Source organism: Marmota flaviventris, chromosome 2 (assembly GCF_047511675.1).
Source record: "Marmota flaviventris isolate mMarFla1 chromosome 2, mMarFla1.hap1, whole genome shotgun sequence".
In the NCBI taxonomy this organism is placed as follows: domain Eukaryota; kingdom Metazoa; phylum Chordata; class Mammalia; order Rodentia; family Sciuridae; genus Marmota; species Marmota flaviventris.
Window position 1 is genome coordinate 86,272,249 of NC_092499.1, and position 25,147 is coordinate 86,297,395.

General features: G+C 39.1%; 1 protein-coding gene across 8 annotated transcripts in view; it reads right to left on the reverse strand.

Annotated features, from left to right (window-relative positions):
- The window catches only part of Meis2 (Meis homeobox 2), a 204,430-nt gene that overhangs the window by 132,082 nt on the left and 47,201 nt on the right, over nucleotides 1-25,147 (reverse strand). For all 8 annotated transcript variants that reach the window (XM_071608073.1, XM_071608071.1, XM_071608074.1 and 5 more), the window contains exon 8: nucleotides 9,984-10,129. In XM_071608073.1, coding sequence (XP_071464174.1) covers nucleotides 9,984-10,129 — 146 coding nt within the window. The remainder of the gene's footprint in view (nucleotides 1-9,983; nucleotides 10,130-25,147) is intronic.

Consider the following 25,147-nt stretch of genomic DNA (forward strand, 5'->3'; position numbering starts at 1 on the left):
GCTATAAGAGCGGTCTTTATCAAAAAGCTATCAAATAATCAGTGAGATTTTGCCACACAGCTCTCAACTTAGGCTTTGCAGAAACTAATGCAAAAACTGAGCCTATAATTGACTAATAATGACCCCATATTTCCATGCTCCCTTAGCACTTTTTTAAAAAATCCACTGTGAGGCAGGGCTTAAAACAAGTGTACCAACTCATGAGCTGCCTGCAGGTATCTTGAAACACTGAAATGGAACCTATAACTTTTCACCATAGGGAAAAAAATAAGACTGCTTTTATAGAGAATTCCAACGTGTCTCCAAACCTACAGGGAATAATCCAGCATTCATCTCATCTATTGATTAAAAAAAAAAAAAAAACTTTTTCTTTTTAAAAGACCAGAGTAGCACCACCCCCAGAACACTTGGGTTATTTATTGTCAGCTTGTGACAGAGTCACACCATATATTCTAGAAAAAGAAATAAGCCATTTTAATTTTACCGTTGTAGTATGACCAAAGTCATGGGAGAATCCCTTTCTAAATTATTACTTATGAAATTGCTACATATTTTCAAGCCAAAACTAATTCTGGTTTATTTACAACAGTAGAGGTGTACTTCAAAGAAAAGAAAAAAAAATCTAGACAGTCATATTATAATAAGATAAATGTGGTATTGAAATTAAGAGTATCAACAAGATTTGGTGCAGGGATTAGCAGGAGTGTATCTTCATTATCTAGTTATGTTAGGCAAATCATATTTCAGCAAATTTGGGGCAATGATTGGAAAAGGGCTGGTTGTTGGTCCATGTTATTGTCCTATAATGCTCAGAATAGCTAAGTAATAATATATCTTCATTTTCTGTCATCCCAGTATCCCACAACAATAATCTGTTGAGTTGTAAATTTTTTTTTGTGGACACTCAAGTCAGATTCACAAATGTTTGTGTTATCTATTATAACCAAGAAGTGAAACTATAGTTTACAAAAAATTATCTGCCATTATATTGTGACTTGACAACTTATCTACGATTAGATAAAGACAACTTAAATTAGCTGGCAGATTTGGGACTTGGCAATTCAAAATATGAATAGCAAATGTAAAAGCATGAAAATGGCATTACTATTATATTTTAAAAGGATAATACACCTTTAAAGGGTGCCAGTGATTACTTTGCGTATTGTAAACAACTGCTGCCAATCAATTTAGAAAGTGGCACGCAGCACATAAATGTAATAAGGCAAATTCCATTCAACCAACCTAATGCTTCCTACCCAAGTCTGTATTTCTTAACAGGAGCAGTAGGGCTGGATATCATCTTTACACTTCATAATCTGTTCCAAATTGCAAAAACAGACTACAGTTCAGAGAAGGCAGGACTTCCAGGAGTCCTCTGAAAATCTGTGCAGTAACAGTCTGTAAACTCAAAATTGATCCTGAACAAATAAGATCACTTTATGACCCTGTCCTGCCACAAAGCTGAAGGATAGTCACTGCTCTCATAGCCCAGGAAACCTGGCCTCTAATTTCTAATAATTCTACTTCTTCACAAAACACTCTTGAAAATGATGGTCATGTGGAATGAAGAAATGGAAAAGTTTTTCTATGATTTGAATGAATATTCAGGGGTTTCACTAAACAGAATTTAATGGTACTCTATTCTTAGAATTTTAAAGAGCTGAATATTCACATATGCACATGCCTTCTATTTTCCTTTATTCAAGGGTCCTGAATTCCCCATCTCCTTGAATTCTTCCACTTATTTCTAAACAATTATACTTCAAGTGATGTTTTATAAAAATGGATGGTAAACTTTGAGCTAATAATTATTTTTACTTCTTTTTAATGGTAATTTAGTAAGCATTTCATTCTTCAATCCTCTCACTCAATTACTTATTTTTTAAAATAGGCTTCATTTTTTTAGATTAGTTTTAGGTTCTCAGCAAAATTGGGAGGAAGGCACGGAGATTTCCCCACATACATCTTGCCTCTGCCTCCAGTATACCCCCCCCCCTTATCATACCCCATTCACAGTGGTACATATATTACAATAAAAATGAAACTATGCTGACACATCATTATCACCCAGAGTTCACAGCTAACATTAGGGTTCATTTTTGACGGTGTACATTCTACAGGTTTGGACAAATGTATAATGACATGTATTCACCATTATAATATCATACAGTGTACTTTAAGTGCCCTAAAAACCCTCTGCCCTGCCTAATAATCATTGACTATTTTTTTTTAAATGACTGTCAGTTAGTAGCTCACAATCTGGGAGTTAATTTTCTTAGCATGTCTCAGGTAAACTTTTTTCTAATCTGGACTGTCTGCAGTACATCAAAATGTTGTGTCCTGAAATGCTTTTGCATAGGGGACACCATGTACCTCCTCACCCCCATGAAAAGCCATTGGACCACCACCTCACCATTGACTTTGCCTCAATGTCAGTCAGCACCCATGTGAACAAAGGCTGCTGAATCCCAAACCCTCAGTCTCCCCTCTGCAGAAACCCTCATGATCCAATTCTAAATACCAAATTGGAACTACGAGTCAAAGGTTATGACACAGAAGCTTCCAATGTTCCCCTTGTGACAGAGTCAATTCAGTTGCGATATTCTTTCTTCTAGAAGAGTTTCTAGGATTCAACACAACATTAAATTTCTTGGCCTGTCTCTTTAATTTGAGAAATTGTAAAAACGCCGACAGATGGTACACAGAATTGACTTATGTCCTCTATTCTTTACTGAAGAAGGGAGTGCATAGAAACTTTAATAAAGGCAGAAGCTACAGTATGAAGGTCGCTATTAGAATTATCTAGAGGCTCTGGAGACAGCTAGCACCAGAACATGCAGGCTTTCTTTCTCAGACATTCTTTACAGCCAAACAACACTATTGCAGGTTGCCACTGGTGATCACAACCCGGACTTTTAGTACTCTCCTGTCCCAATAAGCACATGATGGATGTGCCATTAGCTCTGAACCTCAGCAACCTCAGAAATTATTCCTCTTCCCACCCCAATCTCCTGCCCCCACCCCTCAAAATCATTATGAAATAGGAAGAACACTCAAGCTTACAGTTAATTGGAAACATTGCAAGAGAAGAGGAATGCTTAGGACAGCATGTCCACGGGAAAATAAATCACCCAGCATTGTTATTTAATGCATTGTGACATCATTTCCTGAAATTAAACAGGGATGACACCAATTCAAGTGATCTCCAGTATAAGGTTCCATTCAAATAACTCACAGATGTTTTCTCCTGGCAAGCAGGAAAACAATGCGAGGGCTCCGTGAGGGGCAGCCTTACTCCTCTGCGTGTGAGAGGGAAGTTCCCTCTCTGCTGGTGTTTTTCAGCTGTGTTCTGCATGTGCATCCACATTAGGATTCCTCAGCCTGTGAGCCTCACTTGTATTCTGTGCACATTTGCATCTCTGAATATGAGAAAGGCTATCTCGTCTCTTACCGTATAAATAAGGCCAGCATTTCATATTTGGTATGAATTTGGCCCATAGCTATTAGTTTTTAAGTAGACCAATCTCCGAATCATAGAGGCACTAATTTTCTAGTAGAAATAACTAGTATCTAGGAAATACTGATTAAGTTAACCAGTTATTCAAGGTCCTTAAAAAGATGTCTACTGATAAAATAGTCACAGTGTTCTCATGGATATGCTTTTGGAAATGGACAAGTACAGCCATTGGCATAGGATAAATGAGGTAGGCAGTACTATGCATTTAACCTCACCAGTGTCTATGAGACACCAGAGGCCTCCAGCAGCTGGAAAACCAAGCACACAATCAAAATTCCAAAATACTTGAATCTGTGCACCATGTTGGAGCATACCAACTGACTGTGTCTTTGGAGCCACACAGCAATCCCACCAGTAGGTAGGGCAGATATCTACTATTTTCATTTTGAAGGTAAGAAACAGATTCAGAAAGACTGAATGACTTACCCAAGACCAGAGAGCCCAAACCCAGGTCTAATTTCATAGTCAGTGCCCCTCCGGCTTTCTGAAATTCATTCCACAGTGTCTCTCAGAGAGTCTAGACTTGAACACTCTGAGGAAGCAGGCAAGTTTGTATTCCATTGACCAGAACCCAAAGGGTGAAAGGAGCTTTCTCTACTAAACCAAGGTCCAGTTGAGGCATCACCAGTTTCTTCTCCACCTCCCACTCCATCCCAGAAGGCTCACCAGGATACTCTGTTTCTGATTGATACCAGGACTCCAGGATGCTCTCACCTAGCATCCACAAGCTGCCAGAAAATGTTGATTCAGCTTTTAGAAAGTGAGGTTTAGAGCATGTTCTCTCCTACTAGCAGGTGTTGGGGACTTATTTGTCTCCCTGTCTCATACAGTGCCAGGAAAGGATGTAGTAACTTCCGATGCCCATGTCCATGAAGCAATGCTTCTCGCTAGCCATATAACTAGATTAAACCAAGAATTATAGTTACTTTATATTAAGTACATATGAGTATCTCATTTAACCCCATAATAACTCTATTAGGTGTGTCTAGAATTATCCCCATTGTACAGATATGGAAAATAAGGCTCAGAGTTATGTCTTAAAAAAAAATTTACTATATTGCACATTCCACACCCTGTGCTCTCAACCTAAACATTCCACTCCCTCATTTAAGAAAAGAATCCATCAGGATCTGTTCAAGATGAAAAGAAATAGTTAAGGGCTGGGGATGGGGGATGTGGCTCAAGCAGTAGCGCGCTCGCCTGGCACGCGTGCGGCGCTGGGTTCAATCCTCAGCACCACATAAAAATAAAATAAAGATGTTGTGTCCACCGAAAACTAAAAAATAAATATTAAAAAATTCTCTCTCTCTCTCTCTCTCTCTCAAAAAAAAAAAAAAAAAAAAAGAAAAGTAATAGTTAAAAAGCAAAATTAGTCTATCTCCCTCCTCCCTTCCTTTTCTCCCTCTGTGCACACATGTGTGTGTATGTGTGTTCACACATACAGTGCAATAACAAATTGGAGATAACTAATTTTGCTGTAACAAGATCTTGATGAACTCACTGACGAGATATGTTTCTCTAAAGCAAGACACAACTGTATTTACTCATAACTTGGGAACACTGACTCAGAAGGATGATGTATGTTAAAACATATTTTTATTACCAAACTCAGACCTTTACCAAATCTCATGAAACACATTCTAATAGGCAAGATATGAAATAAGTGAAAACTGAGTGGTCGGCTTCATTTCTCTTTCCCACACCTACAGCTATGAAGAGGGGCAAAGCATTTTGCCACGGACAAAGGGCACAGTGTCTATAACCTGTGATTTTAAGAAGGCTGCATGATGTTATGTCACATTTAAGTAAAACTTTCTTCTGATTCAGTACACACATCTTCAACAGATGAGTTTTATCCCTGTGTTTTCAAATAAGACCTTTAGTTAAAAACTGGTGGGAGCCAGTGTGGTCTTTGGGTGTGAGCACTTCCTGTTCTTCTTCCATAAAAAAGTAAGCTCTCTGCAACACAACCAGGGGGGGCTCTCAAAAGTGTGCCTGAGAGCCCAAGTGGGATCAATGAGGGATTCTTGGTGGGGAGGAGTTCTTCATGGTTATAAATAAACTATCAGCCTGGGTATTATTGCTGTTTCTTTCTTTGACTATCTTTGAAGTCAAATAAAAATAGTTGCAATGGCAAGCTTACTTTTATGATGATATCATAATCTCCAATGTGTTAGCAAAAGGAATATACTTTCCTACAATTTGATTTCTTTTTTTTTTTACATTGAGGCCTTTCTAGAAAAGCACATACATTTCTAATAGATTCTTTCTCCAGTTTTCTCTATATTTCTTAGCCAGAGAAGCCAGGCAGAGCCATTGACCAATGGAAGAGAGTAATGTATGTACAACATCTTTGTTAGTTGAATTTCTAAAAAAATACTTATGAGTTTATTTCCTAAAAATTATTGTGAATTTTCTAAAGGAGTTTTTTTTTTTTTTTATTAAGATATTCTGGAAATAGGTGGTTAGACACTATAAAGTAATTATGGAAACTCAGAGGAAGCCAATTCAAAGTGTTTGACTCTGAACATGGAAACTCTCTAATTCATCAAATAGCTTGAGGTTTTAAAATTCCACTTTGGATTTAATTTAAATATTTTCTTCATGTTGTAACCAGTTATCAACATTTGTTACCCTTTCCCCCCTAAAGTTGGTAGTACACAGGAATTTCAGAGATTGTTTTAACTGTTACAGTTGTAGTGGAATTTGTTCTTCCAAGAAAAAACGAAGGTTAATGATTTTTGTCATATTGAGACTAAGACTTAACAATTGCTACAGTTGGCCTTTGTTGAGGTGGGCTTTTTTTCCCCTCTGGGCCTTTTGAGGTATTCAGAATAGGTGACAATAGCTTGCAGTTGAGAACATATGTAGAGAGACCCCTGTGGCTTATTGGAAAAAGTTGCTCCATGCTGGTTGGGTGTTTGGAAAAAAAAAATACAACCAGAGTTCTTTTATGTTCTACTAGTTAATGAATGCATGAATGTCAAAATGGGCCAATGGCCCATTCAGGGGGCAAAGCCTCAGCAGCCCCCTTCTTTAAGAACACATCCTGAGATGCAAAATACATTTGCTTAACAAATTAAAATAATGAGATAATTCAATTAGCTTCTTTTTTAAAAAAGAAAGAAAAAAGGGTACATCGGGGATTATTGTAATACAAGAACAGGACATACTGCACAAAAGGGAACAAACCAGTTTGAAATAATGTTAAAGAGACTAATAATGGAGGAATGCACATTGAATCATGCACTTGTAAAGAAATTTACATGAAATAATAATTTAGACTACATCTATTTTCAGTGAGCTCTAGCCAACATTTCACTTTGAAAGTTGAAATTAATTAAATGACAGAAAAATATACTGGGGCATCTCTATTTCCAAGGACTTCCTCATGCCTGTTAGTGCATGTAAGAAAAGAAGTCTAAATTAACATGTCGCTAGTTAGGGCTCTCTATTCTTGGTTTCTGAGCTCAGAATTACAGCTGAGTAAATCTTTGAGCTCATTAAAGATTGGAAACTAAAAGTTTTACAGGACCATCCTCATCAAAGTTACTGAACCTCTTCTCTCTGGTGGGAGTAAAGTGTGAATGAAGAGGGAAAACATTTTCAAAGAGAAACGGAGTGGGGGGGATTTCCTTAAGATACAAGGGAGATGCAGAAAAGATAAGGAGGATGGGAGACAAGGACAGTGGGAGAAAGTAATGAAGGGGCCAAGTTGTGAAAGAAGGTCATGGGGAAGAGAAAATAAAGCACTTAGTGAACAGTAAAGTGGAGGAAGGGGAGAGGAAAGGGTGATAGAGGCTGAGGCAGAGCCTGGCTCTGACTTAATGTCCCTGAGCAGCACCAGAATGTAGGATCAAGGAAAGGAGGCTACAGATGCTGCAATGTGTCCCTCTCATTTGGAAAACAAGGAAGACGAAAGTCCAGAGAACTCACTGGGCTTAACAGAGATTCAGCCTTTTTACAGGGGCGAACTGAACTTGAAATGCAGGTTTCTTGATTCCCGGGCTCTGGTTATTTGAGTCTTCTCCCCACCCCAAGGATAGACATTCATTAAACACTTTAGTTGAACAGAGAATTCTGCACAAAGCCTTGTACACATTTAACTAGATGAATGCTCTACTGGGGTGAGGATAACTTCTTACAGTTAGTTCACAGTACAATAGAACCAAATGCCCTGGAATCCTTGGTCACCCACGATTCTCAGCCAGTGGCCACAGTGCATGGTGGCACATTCCCCAACAAGGAGATAGGAGATATGAGCTTCTCGGGACAAGGCAAGAAAACTACCGAGGCTCCTGACACTTCCACGTGAGAATCAACCCACGGAATATGGGCAGAAAGGCTGGGGGAACAGGAAGTTTTAAAATCAAGCAAAGAAAACAGCACTCGGCTTCTCCATATTTCCCCCCTCTGACTCTGAGTGTTTTGATGGCAGAGACTGTGAGATTTCTATGCAACTGCTAAAGATGATAATGAGTTTAGCAAAGTCATCATAACATGGTGAAAAAGTACATGAGGTGGTGACTCGGAAGGCTTGGGTCCTGGACTCAGCTTGACCTTCAGCTGGTTGCTTCCCTTTCTGGGTCTCAGTTTCCTCACTGGTAAACACAGCAGCCAAATCCTCTAGGTTCCGCTATTCTGTGACATTGGTTTGGATGACACAGAGGCTGAAAACACATGCAGGTGTTTGCTTGGAAAAGCAACTGTCCAAGTCTTTATTTTCGACCAGTAAAAGCAGAGCATGACAGAGGACGGGGGCGAGGAAAGCAGCCAGGTGAGCTGGTCAGGAGAAAGCAGCCCGTCTGCCATAGGCGGCTACCCTGTCTGTCTTAGTTGCTACTCTAACCAAACAAACCTCGGGTTAAAAATGAGAAAACCCTCCCCTCACACTCACTCGACTTCCAAATTAAAAACATTTTACAGGTTAGTAAATCTCCAGCTGAGGTGATGTAGCAAAGAACAGCTGTGAAGTAATTTTGATAATGATGAGAATAATAACCACATGGCAAGGTTCAGGGCTTTGCTGTTGCAGCTTCAGTGCTCCTGAATAGATAAAAGTGATTAAATACTCCTGATTATCCCTGACCAATATGTAATGGATTTACAGCCCTTTCAATTAGTCAGTATTTGCTTAGGACTCATTATTTTGTCTTTGGTTAAGTAATCAGCCCAGAGACCGCATGTTCTGTCTAATTCCTCTGAGCCGAGTCGTGCAGGGCCCTGACCTTTGAAATGGCCATAGCTGCAAGGCAAGAATAACCACTACCACGGCAGCCTCGTTGGTTCTCCCAGCTAATCCTGACACCACAGGCCAGATCGATACACCTTAGTTTGCTACTAATGTCCTTACATCAAAATGGCCGATTTAGGAATGTGAATCTATCACTTTTCCCTCCTCACCACCGCACCACCCCTTGCCCTCTGCAGCTCCGGTGAGAAGAGCAGATCAGCAGCCACCATCATAAATAAAAGTGGAACCTTGTGCTGGACCCATGACACTGTAACTAATGTCATTCAGCATGGCGACACACAAGTTGGATAATCAAAGACCTTCAGCTTCCAACATGCTCCTCTGTTTTTAAGCATTAGCCGAAACAGAATGGTCTGAAAACAATATCATGTCAAGAAGCATCCTCTGAAATTTTTACCATTTTCTCAGAATTTCCAAGTGGACAATAAAATGTAAGCATTCCTAGTTCCTCTGTAAAAGTATATTGTCTTTTTTTTTTTTTTTGTCACGAGAGTCTTAGAGTCAACAGTATATACTGACACATAAAACCCATTGCAAAAAGGAGAATAAAGATAAATTGTTACTTTAAAAGTGTTGCACATGGTTAATCCTCTCCCGGAAGTGAACAGGGTTAGTTCTTAAGATAATGGACTTGAACAGCAAAAAAGAAATCTTTGATTTCCACCTTACAAACAAAGGCATTATAGTACCTATAACCCTTCAGCATTTGTCATATTAATACATGACATATTTGTAAACTGTTTCATCAAAGAAAGCTGCACCTGATACTGTGAGCTTGGACATGCATGTGGCAAGATACTTTTTTTTTTTTTTTTTTGCCTCCTGGAAGAGATGGCTTTTGTTAATAATCAGCAATGTTTATGGATTTGTGAGCTCCTTCCTTCCAGCCGTTTCCTTTAGTTGTGGTTGCATTATCTGAGGTTTCTCTCATATCATTCAGCATAAAAAAACACATTTACTCATATATACTGTTTAGGATCTCTGACCACTTTGAGTAAGGTCCACTGCTGGCCTCTTAAAATGAAACCCTGCTACCTACTGGAGGATGCTGTTTGCATGGTAATATTGATAACACTTGAACTGTTTTGTTGGTCATCAGATTTCAAGAAAAACAGGCACTCTTAATTTTTAAACTAATCGTGAGATTCGCTAGAAGAACTTAGCAAAACAACAAAAACTTTTTTTTTCTCTCTCTCTCTCATTGTGACTTACTGTGAGATGCTGGAAGAGCCACGCTCTCATGATATTTGTTGCTACTTTGGGGAAAATGCCTCTTTTCTTCTGGCGTTTTTTGTCCTTGTCTGGATCGTCATCGTCACCCGTACCAGGTGAAGCTACACTGTTGTCTAAACCGTCCCCTAGTAGGAAGAAATGAAAACGCATTAGAGAAAACATAGTAAGGGTGCCAACAACAATGTGCGGCTAATGACGAGCTCAGCTAAGCTTGTTGAAAGAAATCCATTAAGCGGGTATATTCTCTTTCATTAAAGTATAATTGGAGACACAAATATGTAAAAGACAAAATTAAACCAGGCCTCTTCAAATGTTAATTTTGTGTGTCTCACACTCGCCCATATCATTAATTCAATTATAATTGTGTGCTTGACACAGTGCAGTAGCTCTTTGTCAATTATGGAATCCAATGTGGGAAAACCGCCATCAGAAAACCCATTCGGTGGAAATGCATCCCCATGCCCAGAGTGAACACATACTGTAGGGTAATCAAGTTAAATGTTCTGTAGTCTATATATTCTAGGCTGCCTGCATAGGTGACAGTAACTGTGTCACTGTTGATTGCACATAACGCACTGCCTGCTCAGCCCCTCCTAGAACTGTCACCTCCTAAGCACGCACATTCGCACACTCCTCATATGACCCTGCACTCGGCATTTGCATGACATGAAAACTTTTAGCTCTCTGCACCACTGATAATGATCATGAGGGGGGAAAAAGATACACATCAAGGTAGGGTGCTCACTTAATCAGAAGTTTCTATCAACATCTTTCTCTTCTGTGCTTTTCTCTGGCATTAATTGTGCATTAGCAAAAATCATTTACTTTTAACAGTCATAGTTATTTTTTCTTGCCCTCCGGCAAAAATGCCTTGAAAGCCTGCCTGGAGGGCATCTAAATTATGTATCTGAAAAACTCTTCTGGCAAGGCATTGCAGGACCCCTACTTTCTTAAAATTCATACGAGCACGTCTTCCTGTTTTTGGGAAGGCATCAATCAAGAGCAGCAATATATGCCATATCCCTACATTAATATTTGAACTAATAACTTTAAAAAAAGGAAAGAAACAAGATCCGACTTGTGGCATAATCAAATGCAAAATAAATGAAGAATACGGGGACAGCACTGGGGCTTTATAGATGGCTGTGTTTTCCTTGCACATCATTAGCCTGGAGCCACACGAAAGAGGAAAACAGAGAAGTGGAGAGTTTATGCTCCCTGCTGGTGTTTAAGAAGCCAGGGTCCTGGAAGGACATCTGGGAATTGCGCTGAGATGGGGGTTTTTGTAATTTAAGAATAGACATTCATTAGCAGTAAATGCCATAAATCCCATGCTAAGTAAAAACCTTGTCCAAGAAAGCCTAAAACAATAAACTCTGTGCTCAATGTAGCCTGAGCTGGACGCTCTGGAGCTTCCCGAGGAATGCTATAGATCCACCAGCTCATTGCCAGACCCGCTCCCCGACTCCTGTACTGTGCGACAACACAGACTTCCTGCCCGCTGGGTCACTGGCCTTCTAACTTGAGATCTGCTCTGTGGGCTTCCCTGTACCTGTTCTTTTCCTTTCTCGCAGAAAACACCCTCAACCTTCTTTGACCAGAGAAGCAGAAAAACCACAGCAAAGAGCTGGCAGATTAATTTTATTGACATTTCCATTTTCACTGCAATGCGATACCCTCCATCACATGGAAGAGATGACCCTCACTATTTACAGACTGACAGGCCACTTCATTACAACCACCCTGCCCCAAGGCAAAGCAGCTCCCTTCCATCTGCCCAAACACTAGAGCATGACCCCGAAGTTGTTGTTCTCTTTTTCTTTGCCTTCTGTTATGATAAAAAAACAAAAAGAGGGAGAGAAACAGAGACCCCAAATAGTGAAAGAACAAACCAGTGTACAGGGAAACAAAAGGCATTTGACTTTCTGAATACTGGATATATAGAATCCAGTCTGCATCTGCCTACCCTCCTGCACACCCATGTCCACCAGGGGGTCGCCTGCACAAGAACACACACACACACACACACACACACACACAGGCTCACGCAGGGACACGTGCACACGCTTTCCACCATGCCAAGGAACTGCTGCAAGGCAAATTCTCACCCACACTAATGGCTTCTGACTGCTCCTTGGCAACCCTAGCATTTTAACCTGGGTGGATGTGCTCTCCAAAATACAGACACTGGAGCGATCTCATCAGCTGTTCATGTGACACAGATGGAGAGTGGCTATTAGGAGCCAGGCAGTGGGCCTTGGGGATCTGAGGTGCTGTTCTGTAGCCCGAGGCGATTTTGAAAAGCAGTACCCGGAGATGAGGGAAAAAAAAAAAAACACACTGCAAGTGCAAGTTTGAAGTCTGTCTGTCTGTCTATCTACTTACTGTGGATAGAGATATCTCTGTCTCTTAATGTAAAATCTATGTGGGCTATCTGAATGTACATTTCAGATAATGTATGTATGGAATAACTCTTCCTTCAGTGTCTTCCAAATATAAAAACACACTCTGTAAACAATGCCTGTGTGTATATATTTCTTCCTAAGCACATATGGTTTCTGTGTATATGTTTAAGCTGAAATTGTCAGGATTTTGTTAAAATCTCATTTAGCTTTTTTGATAGATTTTTGAATACACTTATTTTAAAAGGTTAATGGCTTAATTGAAGGAAGTTCAACGAAAAAAGGCATTTGCCTTTTTAACCCAATCAATGACCTTAAAAATGAGAGACAGCATTTCCACAGTGCATTTTCTCTTGTTTAAAAGCAAAGAGGTCCGATAATGCCTTCAAACTATATGAATCACTATATTTAGCTCCAAAAAAAAAAAAAACATAGCAAGCTTGAACATTCTTTGATGGTGACTGACTTAAATTGGAGAAATGGTAGCATTACATGAATTTTAATATAAAGCAGTCCATTTTAGACAAATGTTATGCAATATTTAAATTTAGATTTCATTTAACAAATAATTATAAAAATATGTCTGGCTTTTTATTAATAACAAAATACTTTTAATATTAGTGTTTATATCTCTATAAAAAAGAGGGATTTTCCTCTTCCAACGTAACAATGAATACCATCATTCTTTCCTCCAGTGGACTGTGAACCAACTCCAGAATAGAGTAGCAACAACAGCATAAAGGAAAATTTGAAAGGAAACTATGCTTTGCAGCCTAAAATAAAATTCTGCAGATGATGCTAGAGTTAATAAATATTAAAGAAGATATTGTATTTTTGTTTTAGGGCTGTGTGTGTGTGCGTGTGTGTGTGTGTAGGATGGTTGGAAATGGTTGGAAATCCCTCATACACGTGCCAAACCAGTTCATATGCTCAAGGTATGTATACTAGCACAATTGCCCATGCCAAAGGACATTTGAAAGCTGATAGCATATAGTTCACCATCTGAAGTTGGGATTCAAGATTGTGGACTCCTTGAGGGCAAGAACTATTTCTTGCTTATCTTTTTTATCCCAAGAACATATCCCCATGCCTTTCCAGAGCACATACACAGTGATGTTGGGTGGATGAATGACTGAATTGATTGATGAGCTTACTCAAGGGCCCTTCGGTCTTTCTGACTATCTCTACTCTAGGGAACACACTTACATGGGGCTCTTAAGAGCTGGTTCCTATGGTATAAATAATGCCATTAATAATTTGAATATTAATAATTTGGCCTGGGTCAGTCACCTGTGTGTACACAGTTGCTCTAAACACACCAGGAATGACGCATTAAGTGTGTTGCTCTAAACACACTTAGAAGGCCTAAGTGCCTACAGGAGCCTGTTTGAGGGACTAAACCACAGGCCCGATTCTACCAGCACTGCTATCTCTGATGCTGAAAATCTAAACAGAGAAAGGCTGGGTGTGCCAGGTGTGGTTGTGCATACCTGTAATCCCAGCTGCTCGGGAGGCTGAGACAGGAGGATCGTGAGTTGAAAGCCAGCCTCAGCAACTTAGGGAAGCCCTAAGCAACTTAGTGAGACCCTGTCTCTAAATAAAATATAAAAAAGGGCTGGTTATGTGGCTCAGTGGTTAAGCGCCCCTGGGTTCAATGCCCAGTACCAAAAAGAAAGAAAGATTGGGTGGGCTTCATTTAAAAGATTGCTAATCCCCTGACCAAGGGAATAGTCTGAGTTTGGGGAAAGATACTTAACACAGATGTGCACTAGTGAACATTTATGTGACCATGAGAAGGAAGCCTTTGAACAAATAAATATGGAAGATTGAATGATCAGGTGATATTGTTAAAAACACAGGTCCTAAAGCCTTACTCAGACTCACTGAGTCAAAATATCTTAGGGCAGGGACCAAGAACTGGTATTTTTAAAAACGCCTTGGATTTGCTTCTGCCATTGGCCTGAAGCTGGTTTTTTGGAAGCCACCCAACCAGGTGACCTAACTTGAAATGGTACACAACCTCAGGAACAGTAAGTAGTTAAAATTCCACTTTCCTCCCATGAACTGGAAATGATTATGATTTGGCCTGGGTCTTGTTCCCTGCAGGAAAGCCATAGCATTCTGACCATCATCAGAACTGCAACCCCACGTACTACACTGGCCATTATCACCCAACCCCATCCTAATCTTCTGGTGGTGAAGGTTAAAGAGAACTCAAGAAGCTGCAGGGCATTGGCTTCTCAAAATGAGGTCCAGCTGCTTCAGCGTCAGCTAAGAGATTGTGAGAAATGCAAATTCTCAGGCCGACTGAGTCTGAAATGCTAGGTGTAGAACCCAACAATTTGCATTAATAAGCCCTCCAGGAGGTTGTAATGCCCACTTCAGCTGGAGGACCCACTGTGGGCAGTAGAGATGATCCCCTTAGTTTACTACCCCTTGTTGCTTGAAAGCCTCAATCTAATCTCTGCATCCTCCTCCTGTTTTAAGACTGTGAAGTATTTTGAGAGCATCTCTAGTTGGATTTACACTCATGCTCTGGATGAAGTTACACATGCTTCCCATGACTGAACAGGGCACTACTCTGCTAAGTAGATCCAGCATACTCCTACTTAAAAGAGAAAGGCTGAGAGCCTAGATGCTGGAAGCTAAATCTTGGGATACTACCATCATCCAGGAGTAGACAAAATCCATAAGCAAAACTGTTTATCTGGAGAATCAAGGAGGATGTGGACCCACTACAAGAAGATTGGCAGATGACCCTATAGCAGACATTCTCACCCATAAAATTCTTGGTCATAAAAACTACCCAGGCAAAAGGACATCATTTCCTGCCATTGGCATAATGTCTTACTCTCTTTAGCCAAAAATCTGTCTGTATTGTAGACATCAATTACTTGGTTTGGAAAAAAAAAAAGATGATAAAAACAGCAGGTGCTAGTATGAGTCTTAACCACAGGGGCATGGAACTTTCACTGTCCCTCAGAAACACAATGCAACAGCCACAATGGTCATAGTGCAACTCCTACTTACACTGTCCCCCAAAAACAAATATTTGCAATGAGACAACTGAGGCTAGGATGGTCAGTCTTTGCCCACGATTCTATAGCTACATGTGGTCAAAGATAAACTGGAACCTAGGCAAGGCAATTTTAAGTCTAGTCAAATACTACTGGAATTCTCAGAAACATTGCAAATTATTTTACTTTTTAAAGCATTACCTTGTCTGAACCCTGTAATCAATGACAGATCCACATAAGGCCAATTCTATAGGGAAAAGTCTAAATGCAGAGAAAAGATTAGTTTTAGGGCCCAGAGGTTGAGACTTAGCAAGAACTGGTCCAGCTTGGCCTCAAATAATGTGCACACTCCCAAAGCCAGCCAGAGATTGCAAGGGTTTTAAATGCAATCAGTACAGCAAGAATCTTTGATAACTCAGGATTTTTTCTTAATTGGCTTACCATGGTCCAAGTGGAGACCTTGATATAGATAGCACCAGTCTGACCCCAGAGATGCTACAAATTTGAAAACTTCCTATCCATACTTTCAGGCTCTCATGAGATTTGATGCCATCACTTGGATACTATTAAACACTTCATAGAACTGTGATTAAAATGATACATTTCCCTTCCTTGAAGCCACTTTTTAAAACATAGAATAATGTTTCTATGATATTTGGCACATTGTCAAATAACAACCATCTAAAACTAGCGTCTCAGTTAGTGTATCTTCAGAGAAATAACTAGGACAAATAAAATTTATTTGGAGCCAGGCATGGTGATGCGCACCAGTAATACCAGTGGCTTAGGAAGCTGTGGAAGGAGGATTGTAAGTTCAAAGCCAGCCTCAGCAATTTAGCAAAACCCTGTATCCAAAATAAATAAATAAATAAAACAAGGGCTAGGCAAGGGCTGAGGATGTAGCTCAGTGGTAAAGCAATCCTGAGTTCAATCACTGGTATTTTTACTTCCTTTGGGTAAGCTGATAGTGCATCATTTAATCACCACTTCTTGTTTTGGACTAAGTTTAATAGTTAAATACATTCATACAAAATATATGCAAAATAAACTAAGAATGACCCAGAAGAGCAAGGCTTTTTTTCCTTATCTTTTTTGAGCAATAAAAATCGATTATCTTTATTATTACTTTCATGTTTTGCAATTTAAATCTACTAATTTCATAGATAGACAGACATCAGTATCTTCCAAATAGCTCGCTTCCAGGAATTAGGTATATTCAAGAACATATAGATATTTATAGATGTTATAAGTTATTCTAAACCTATATACAAATTAAATTGTAGCTTTAAAAAAAAAAACCTCAACCATTCATATACAAATATTGAAATGTGTGCATAAACTGAATATTTTTGCCCATAGTCACATATACTTGCACATACATACACAAATTTATGCAGTTCCTAAAATGTTAATACTTAATGCTAGGTAGGTATTTTTTGACATCTATTCTCGATCTTGAGAATGTCCAGAATATTGTTTCCTTCCTTTACCGACACTGTTGTCATTTTCCTTCCCATCATGATCACAAGTAATGGTCACTGGCACTTACAGTGTTCTGATCCTGACTGTATCTTCACAACAAATGAATGACAAGATTGCTGGCATCAGCTCCATTTTACAGATAGGAAGGCCAAGACTCAAGAACTCAAGAAACTTGTCATACAGAAGTGGCAGAGTGGCACTTATCCTTCAAAGCCCATGCTCACATCCTCTGCCCTCACCCTCAAACTGCTGGAAGGGCAGGATGATGTGCAGGCTGAAGCTAGCCTCTGGATTACCCCTCACCACTAAAGAAATAAACCCACGGGGGAGGGGGTGCAGGTATTTGCATCTATGTCCCAAAGAGACATTGAGAAAAAAGTATAAACCAACAAATAAGCAGATGCATATTTTTACACTGACAAGAATATCCATTATCTATACAGTGAGTCATTTTTGTTTCCTTTAGATCTAAAGCTTACATTAAATATCATTTTGAAACAAGGTTGTCTGCTAAATTTAAAGATGTTTTTAGAGTCAGGGATCTTTCAAGACTCCATGTTTTAATCCTTCCTGTTGGCCGGGAATGCCCTTTTTCTTTATCCACCCCCCCCCGCCCCCCCCCCCCCCCCCCCGGCCCCTTTCCATTCTTTTTCACTGGCAAACTCCTATCAAGGCTTCAAAACCCAGTGAATAAAGGGATCTCCTTTGTAAAGCTTCCCCTAGTTCCCACTAACAGAGTTAGTGTGCCATACTCTCTACTTCTTCAGCAGTTTGTTCTTACTTCTCTTGTGCTTATTTTTCCTGTTTTTAATTTATCTATTCACTAATTTGTCTGTGAGCTTGCAAGGTAAAAACCTGTGTCTTCCTCATTTCTGAATCCCAAACACTGACAGAGCAAATACTCAAATGTCAGTGGAAGGAACAAATTGGTAGCAGGAGCCTCTGGTCACATTTTTAGGACCTCATGAGACTTTGAGCTGCTTTGAAGAAAGTGCCTCTGAAAGAGATTCCCTGGCTTTAGCAGCCACCAAGCCTAGGGCTTCTTCCCTCTGTTCTCCCTGCCCTGTGGGCACTGGGTCATACCATGCTCAGTGTTTCATTGTGCACAAATATTCATGGTCCTCCTCAGAGACATCTGAGACACGTGTCACCTATTGTTTGTGAAAATGGTGCTCCATCTCAAATCCGACCATTGGAAAGAGAATGCTGGGAGAAAGGGAGCTACCCCCGTTGCCTAGGCTCTCAGGGTTATTAGGAAACATTACATTTATAAACAAAGTAAAATAAAGCCAGGGAAACCGCACCGCACAGTGCTTTGTGGACTAGTTTTCTCTCCATCATATCTTTATGTTTCTTTTTTCTTAAGTATTAACTTGGACAACAGGACTAAAATGCACTAAGAGTCAAAAGACATTTTCTTGCAGTGGTTGGGCATCCCACTGAGAAATCTGCATCAGGATTTCAAATGAGAATGGAGGAGAAAGACAAGAAGGAAGAAGAGAAACAGCAGCAGCTTCTCCTTAGTTCTTTCAGAATACAGCCTTGCAAAACTTGCTTTCCAAGAACCATCAGCAAAATAAATCTTTTTCCACAAGTAATTTACTTTTTTTCACATCAGATCGTTGAGTGGTGGGGGGCAGGGGGCGGAGCTGTAGACCCAGAAACGCGGGGAGAGTGAGGGACCAGCAGTGAGACCTGCTAATTACTGATCTCTTTTACTCTCCTGCTGTGCCTAACTGTCTGGACACGTTAAAGTGAAATTTTTCTGTGATTTTTCAAGTGACTAGTCATGGCCCACGAGCAAGGAGGGAAGCAGAGGAGATGAAATGCTTTCGTTTACATGCAACATTTACTAACTGTGTGGGTTTTCTGACATTAAAGAGAGGACAGTGACCCAGGCCACCTTTTTCACACTCAAAAGAGCACTGAAAAAACAAGTCTTCATCGGCTTACCTCGGGCTTCCCCAGTCCTGAACACCCTCCCCCCGGGGTAGGAGCAGAAAGGGAAAAAAAGAGGGGATTTTATGCTCCTTTCTCTTCAACTTTTCAGGCGGTATAAGCAGCATTTAGCAAATTCAGCCCCAAATGGCTCCAAATGCTCAGAGCTGCAGGGGCTCATTCTTTGTTATCCTCCCTCTATTTACACAGGATTTACGCAGGCTCTCCACTGAAGAGACCGAAAGCACTTCCATTCTCACCAGCTTGGCTCTGGATTGTGGCCGTGGCAGCAGCACCCTGGCCTGCAACTGGGGGGGGGGGGGAGCGGGGAGGGGAGAGCAGTGGGGGGGTCTGCAACCTGGAGAAGGTGAAAAACTGCTTGCTGAGTGATCCTGAGACAACCTGGCTGGTGCAGGCAGCTGCAAGGAGGACAGGCCTGCGGAGATGGGCTAACCTTCCAGAAGAGAAACAGAAACCCAGCCAAGGCTGTGCAAATGTGCGTCCAGAGACAAATAACATGCACTTTAAAATATGCATCTATATGATATAATGGAAAGTGGTGGGTGAAGAAAAAAATTCAGACTGCAGCTTGGATGAAAACCACTTCACCCACTGGTTGGAAAAATAAAGTGTAAAAACAGACAGATGGACACATATGTAAATGTGGCTGTGTTTTAGGCTTTAGCTGGCAACGTGAGTGTCGTAGTATAGTTTTGCACGCCTGTATTTTCCATATCATGTTGAATCCTGTTAACTGTTGAACAGAAACATCCTCATACTGGTCCTTGACCAAATCAGTCCCCTCAATTTACCCGTTAGGAGCCATAAAACGGCTTTGTTTATTGACTGGAACACTCTAATCCTTTATAGCAGAAGTAAACGAAAGCTTACAACACTCTTAGCCTAGTCTTCACTTAATTTGGCTTTTCTCATTTGAAATATACATATTTCATTCATTGTCCTTTGAAACATATATATATATATATATATACATATATATGTATATATACACACACACACACACACTCACACACACAGAGTTCACTAAAAATTTTAAAGTGTTTTAAGAAAGGAAATCTATTCTCCTAAGTCTCCCACAGAATCCTCTAAAGGATACTGCCGGAATCCAACAGAAAAGTATATTCTGCTGCCATTATAATTCAGTAGATTGCTTAATCTCTGTGGTGCAGGATAAAAGAATGTACTTGTTACTCAGTTACCTGAAAAGCACATATAAAAGTACAGAGTATGTTCTGAAGTTATACACAGTACATCATAATAAAGCTCTTCTGGGCACTCTAATGATTCATTTTTAGTGATCTCTGGAATGCCCTTTTCCACAGTTAACACTCAGATTTTATTAAGGTAGAAAGCAGGGACAAATGTCCACTCAAGTCCCAGCTCTCAAATTTGACTCTACGTGCACTACAGTACCTACAGCTAAAGCTTTTTTAATGTTCTGTTCACTTCCCTAGAGTGGCATTTCAGCTAACAGAGTTCACAATCTTTCAGACCTAAACACAGAAGGCTGCTATCTTCAAGTCATCCTAGGAATGTGCCAGATACCATCATCTCCCTCCTGTGATACAAAGAACCAGAAAGAGAGACCCAGAGAAGACCAAGCTGATCAAGTTACCAACAGCCCAGAATGCACCTCTCAGGAGGTTAATGTTTGAGCCAGCAAATGTTATAACAAGGAGCCTTGAAGTTGGGCTGAGGCTAGCCATTGAAATAAAGACCCCAAAAGAAAAAGTATGAATGGAACACATCTCTTTCCCCTAACAATTTGACATGAGGGTCATGGTGTTTGTGGAAATTTATATGAAAGTGGGTTGTTAAGATATATGAGTCTCTTTCCCGCCTCTCCTACAGAAGAAGAAAGGTGCTTAGGGAGAGATGGCTTCCCAATTTCCCTTAGCTATGTTTCAGTACAAATTGTGAAAATTATGCAAATAACAATTTTGGCACCTTTGCTGGAGGAAAACATTATTAAATTATGCTCTAAGTATTTTGTCTGCTTTAGTAATTACTCTCATGTAACTGTAAATATAAATAGCTGTTATTCTGTTTAAATTTTTAATCATGCAAAATATTGTCACACAAAATGTCCTTCTGTTGCAGTCTAACTGGGATTTTCTTTTTTAAAATACCCATATTTAACTGAAGTGGACTATATTTAGCATTGTAAAGTGTTTTAGTAAAGATAGCTGGCTAACATCTCTGAATCAACAGGTCTTTCAAGGAAAGATATGGCCTTTACACTTGCAAAAAGAATTTTCTACAAAAGGCCATTGATATAAAAAATATTTTAAACATTTTATACTAAAACTAGACAACAATTATTCTGCCTCCAAAAGTGTATTAACTACATCAAAACTATATACATTGACAATAATATTCTCATTTTATCAATTAAGGACAGAATTTTATATCTTATTATCATCTTAGCATATTATAATGTTAAGTGAAAAATTAAATATCAATCAAGTATCAATAAATAGTAAAATTTCTTGGAAGAAATAGTAAAAAAGAAAAGTTCTATCTGTAGTAGGAATTATTTCATTCCATTTTTGGAGTCCTTGCTTTATTATCATATTTGCTATCTAAAACAAAAATAAGGATTTTTTTTTTCTAGTTGTTGATAAACCTTTATTTTATTTATTTATACTTGGTGATGAGAATCAAACCCAGTGCCTCACACATGTCAGGTAAATGCACTACTGCTGAGCCCCAGCCCAGTCCTGCAAAATAGGGACTTTTTAATAATATAGTTGATGAGTTTGAATCCTTAAGATCATATTTCTCTGTGAATTTACATCAGCAGATATCAGTTCCAGGAACAAAGACAAAAAGACATTTTGAATATCTCCTCCACAATTAATTATTGTAAAATGAAAACAATCTAATATTTGAATAAAATTATAACTTTGAAACTAACACTGTTAAATGATACAGTTTTAAAAACCCACAATAACCTTTGTGTCAAGAGAAAAGATAGCCATCTCCATAATAATAATAATGTTCACTAAGACAACTAGATTGAGACATCTATCAACATTCCCTGTGGAAAGCTTTTAGCACTGCTAGTCACTGCTACCTGTGGAAGAACTGTGGTCTTGTGAAGCTGATGACTGGTTTCAGATGAGGACTTTTTAAACCACTAACACTTCACATTTGGAGGATGTTTGTTAACTTCTACACAGTTATAATTTGTATATTTTCTCAAAGAACATTTTCACACAACATAGTTTCCTAACCAAACTCTGAAATGTTGTTTAAGAAGTTAATAAATTAAATCATAAACATCGTAAAAGTAGCAAATATGCATTTAGGCATCCCATTTATGATTACTGTGTTAAATAAATCTAGTGCTATGGTTTTAGAACAAGCAGGTATGTTTTGCAACGTAATACAAATGGAGATCCATGATATATGTAATAGCCCCAGGGAAATAAATAATGTATCTGTTTAGTAAGAATAATGTAAGATAGCACAAGTTGACTACTCTTTATACAGTCTTATGTTCTAAAGAACCACAGACACAGGAACCCATTAAAAACACTTTAAATGGAAAATGACCTTTAACACACACAGGATTTCTTTCAGGGTGGGGAAAATATTCTAAAGTTAACAGTGATGGCTGCATAACTTCATTACAAATACTAACAAACACTGACTAGTTCACTTTACATGGGTGATTTGTAGGAAATGTGAATTATGTCTCAAAAAAAAAGCTATTTTATTAGAAAAAGAAGGAGGAGGAGGAGGAGGAGGAGGAGGAGGAAGAGGGTGGCAGATTGTATCCTCCAAATACAAAGAAGTATGCTGAAAGGAAAAAAAAAAAAAAAAGGAAAGTCTAGGAGCTGAACTTGAAGGGTTCCATAAACTTTTCTGAACTGCTTCATAACAATGTGATTTCAAAGCCACTTACTAAGGGCATCTTAGCACCTTGCATATGGATAAACACATGTGCTTAAAACATTTAGGATAGACTTTATGTTGTTTATGTCATAAAGATATTCATAATGAAAACTGGAGTAACCTTGATTTAAGATGATCCTTTTCCACCCTTAATTCTACCACCTCATAGCAGAACCCTAGTCTCAATTATTTACTCTTTCAAGGCTTACTTTAACACTCAGAATAACTCTAGAAGACTTCCACAGATACATACACTACACACACACACACACACACACACACACACACAAACATATACACACACAGAAACACCACTCCCACATTTCTTCTACCCCAAACGGTAAGTTTCTTCAAGTCAAGAACTGCGTCTCTTATTTTTTCTTAAGAACTTCGTATAACATTATGGGTATAGTTTGTGCCTAAGCTTTTAATGAATACATTCACAGATGATCCACACCTCTGAATATGCTTATGAACTTTATGAGTTTATATCTAAAATTTAGAAAGAGAATCTATCCAGAATGTTGGTCTCTAAAAGTTGATATGTCATAAATTCCAAGGACATTAACGTGTAAGACATACTATAGGGAAGAAGCAACTTTATTGAAATGGAACAGTGAAAAATAGAGGGGCCCTGCATTTGGAATAGTGTCCTATATACTTGATTCATCTTTGCTTTTCTAAATTTATGACATTATTCTACATCTTTGGGCAGCTATACTGCTTTGTTTTCATATTGGAGGCTCACTTCTGACATAGTCCTTGTCCCTCTGTTCTGTTCCTCCACCCCCTCCCACATAAACACAGAGGCACATGACCTTGTAAAAAAACCGTTGATACAATGGAAGAAGCATGGGATGAGGAATAAAACAGGTCTTATATTGAATTTCCAGATCTACTTGTTACCTGGTGAGTGTGACTTTGGTTAAGACAAAACTGTGAACCTCAGTTTCTTCATCTACGAGATGGGAAAAGTTATACATATCTGACAGGTTAATTATAAATTAAATGAAAGGATAAGAGTAAGAGCTATTATTTAATAAATCTCTACTTTCTGCCAGGTATGTTCCTCTTAACCGCAAACTCAAGAACCTTACACACGACATACAGTGTCACACGTGGCCTGACACAGTGGAAGAGCATCAGTAAATGTTAGTTACTTCCTTTCTTAAAATGAATCAGAATACACAGAATATGGTATATTTATATACTGAAATACTACTCAGCAACATAAAGGATAAACCACTGAAACATACATCATGTTACATCTAAAAATCATACTAAGTGAAAGATGCCATACCAAAACTTCACCCATTCAAAGTGGATAATTTGGGGTGGGGGATGACATACTGCATAATTCCAAATATGTTAAGTTCTAGAAAATGCAAATAAATGCTTAATGACCAAAAGACACACGCAGAGGGAAGGATAGAGGATAGGCTAAAAAGTACAAGGAAACTTTTGGGTGGTGATAGAGCCATCCAATACCTTAATATGACACTGGCCTCATGAATGTATACATTAAAGCTCATTAAATTGTCCACTTTATTTTGTGTTTAAGGCAATAAGAATGTATATATGAATAGGACTATAGTTAAGACTATTAAAAGTTGACTCTTAAAAAAAAAAGACAAACCCTTTTATCATGTATGTGTTTTTTGTTTTATCTTGCGGGGGGGGGGGGGGGGGGAGTGGTGGGGTGTCGGGGGAGGGGGTATCAGTCCCAGGGCCTCACACATGCTAGACAAGTGCTCTATCGTGGAGCTATATCAGGATCCCTCCCTCCTCCTCCCTCCCTTTCTCCCTTCCTTCCTTTCTTCCTTCCTTCCTTTCTTAAGTTTGGTGTCAGGGGTTTGTAAGTTGCCTAGGGTGGCCTTCAACTTGTGATCTTCCTGGATCCCAGTAGCTGGAAATACTAGCATGTGCCATTTCTCCTGGTTCTTTATATGGTTTTAAAAATCTAACTTGTGGAGCCTAGTTTGGTGGTACATGCCTGTAATCCCAGCAGCTCAGGAGGCTGCGGTCGGATCATGAGTTCAAAGCGAGCCTCAACAATTTAGGGATGCCCTAAATAACTCAGTGAGACCCTGTCTCTAAATAAAGGATGAAAAAGGGGCTGGGGATATGGCTCAGTGGTTAAGTGCCCCTGGGTTCAATCCCTAATTAAAAAAAAAAAATCTAACTTGGGGACATTTTCTTGGTTCCTATCTATTGATTGCTGTAGCTGTTTGGTAATTCTTCAAATTGGGTAAATTGGTTTCTGTCTATTCTTATTTAAAACTGATTTAGCATTTCTAGTCCTTTTAATTTTCCATATATATTTTTAGGATAAGTTTGTCATTATTAAATAAAAATTTTGGTAGACTTTTTATAGAAATTGAAT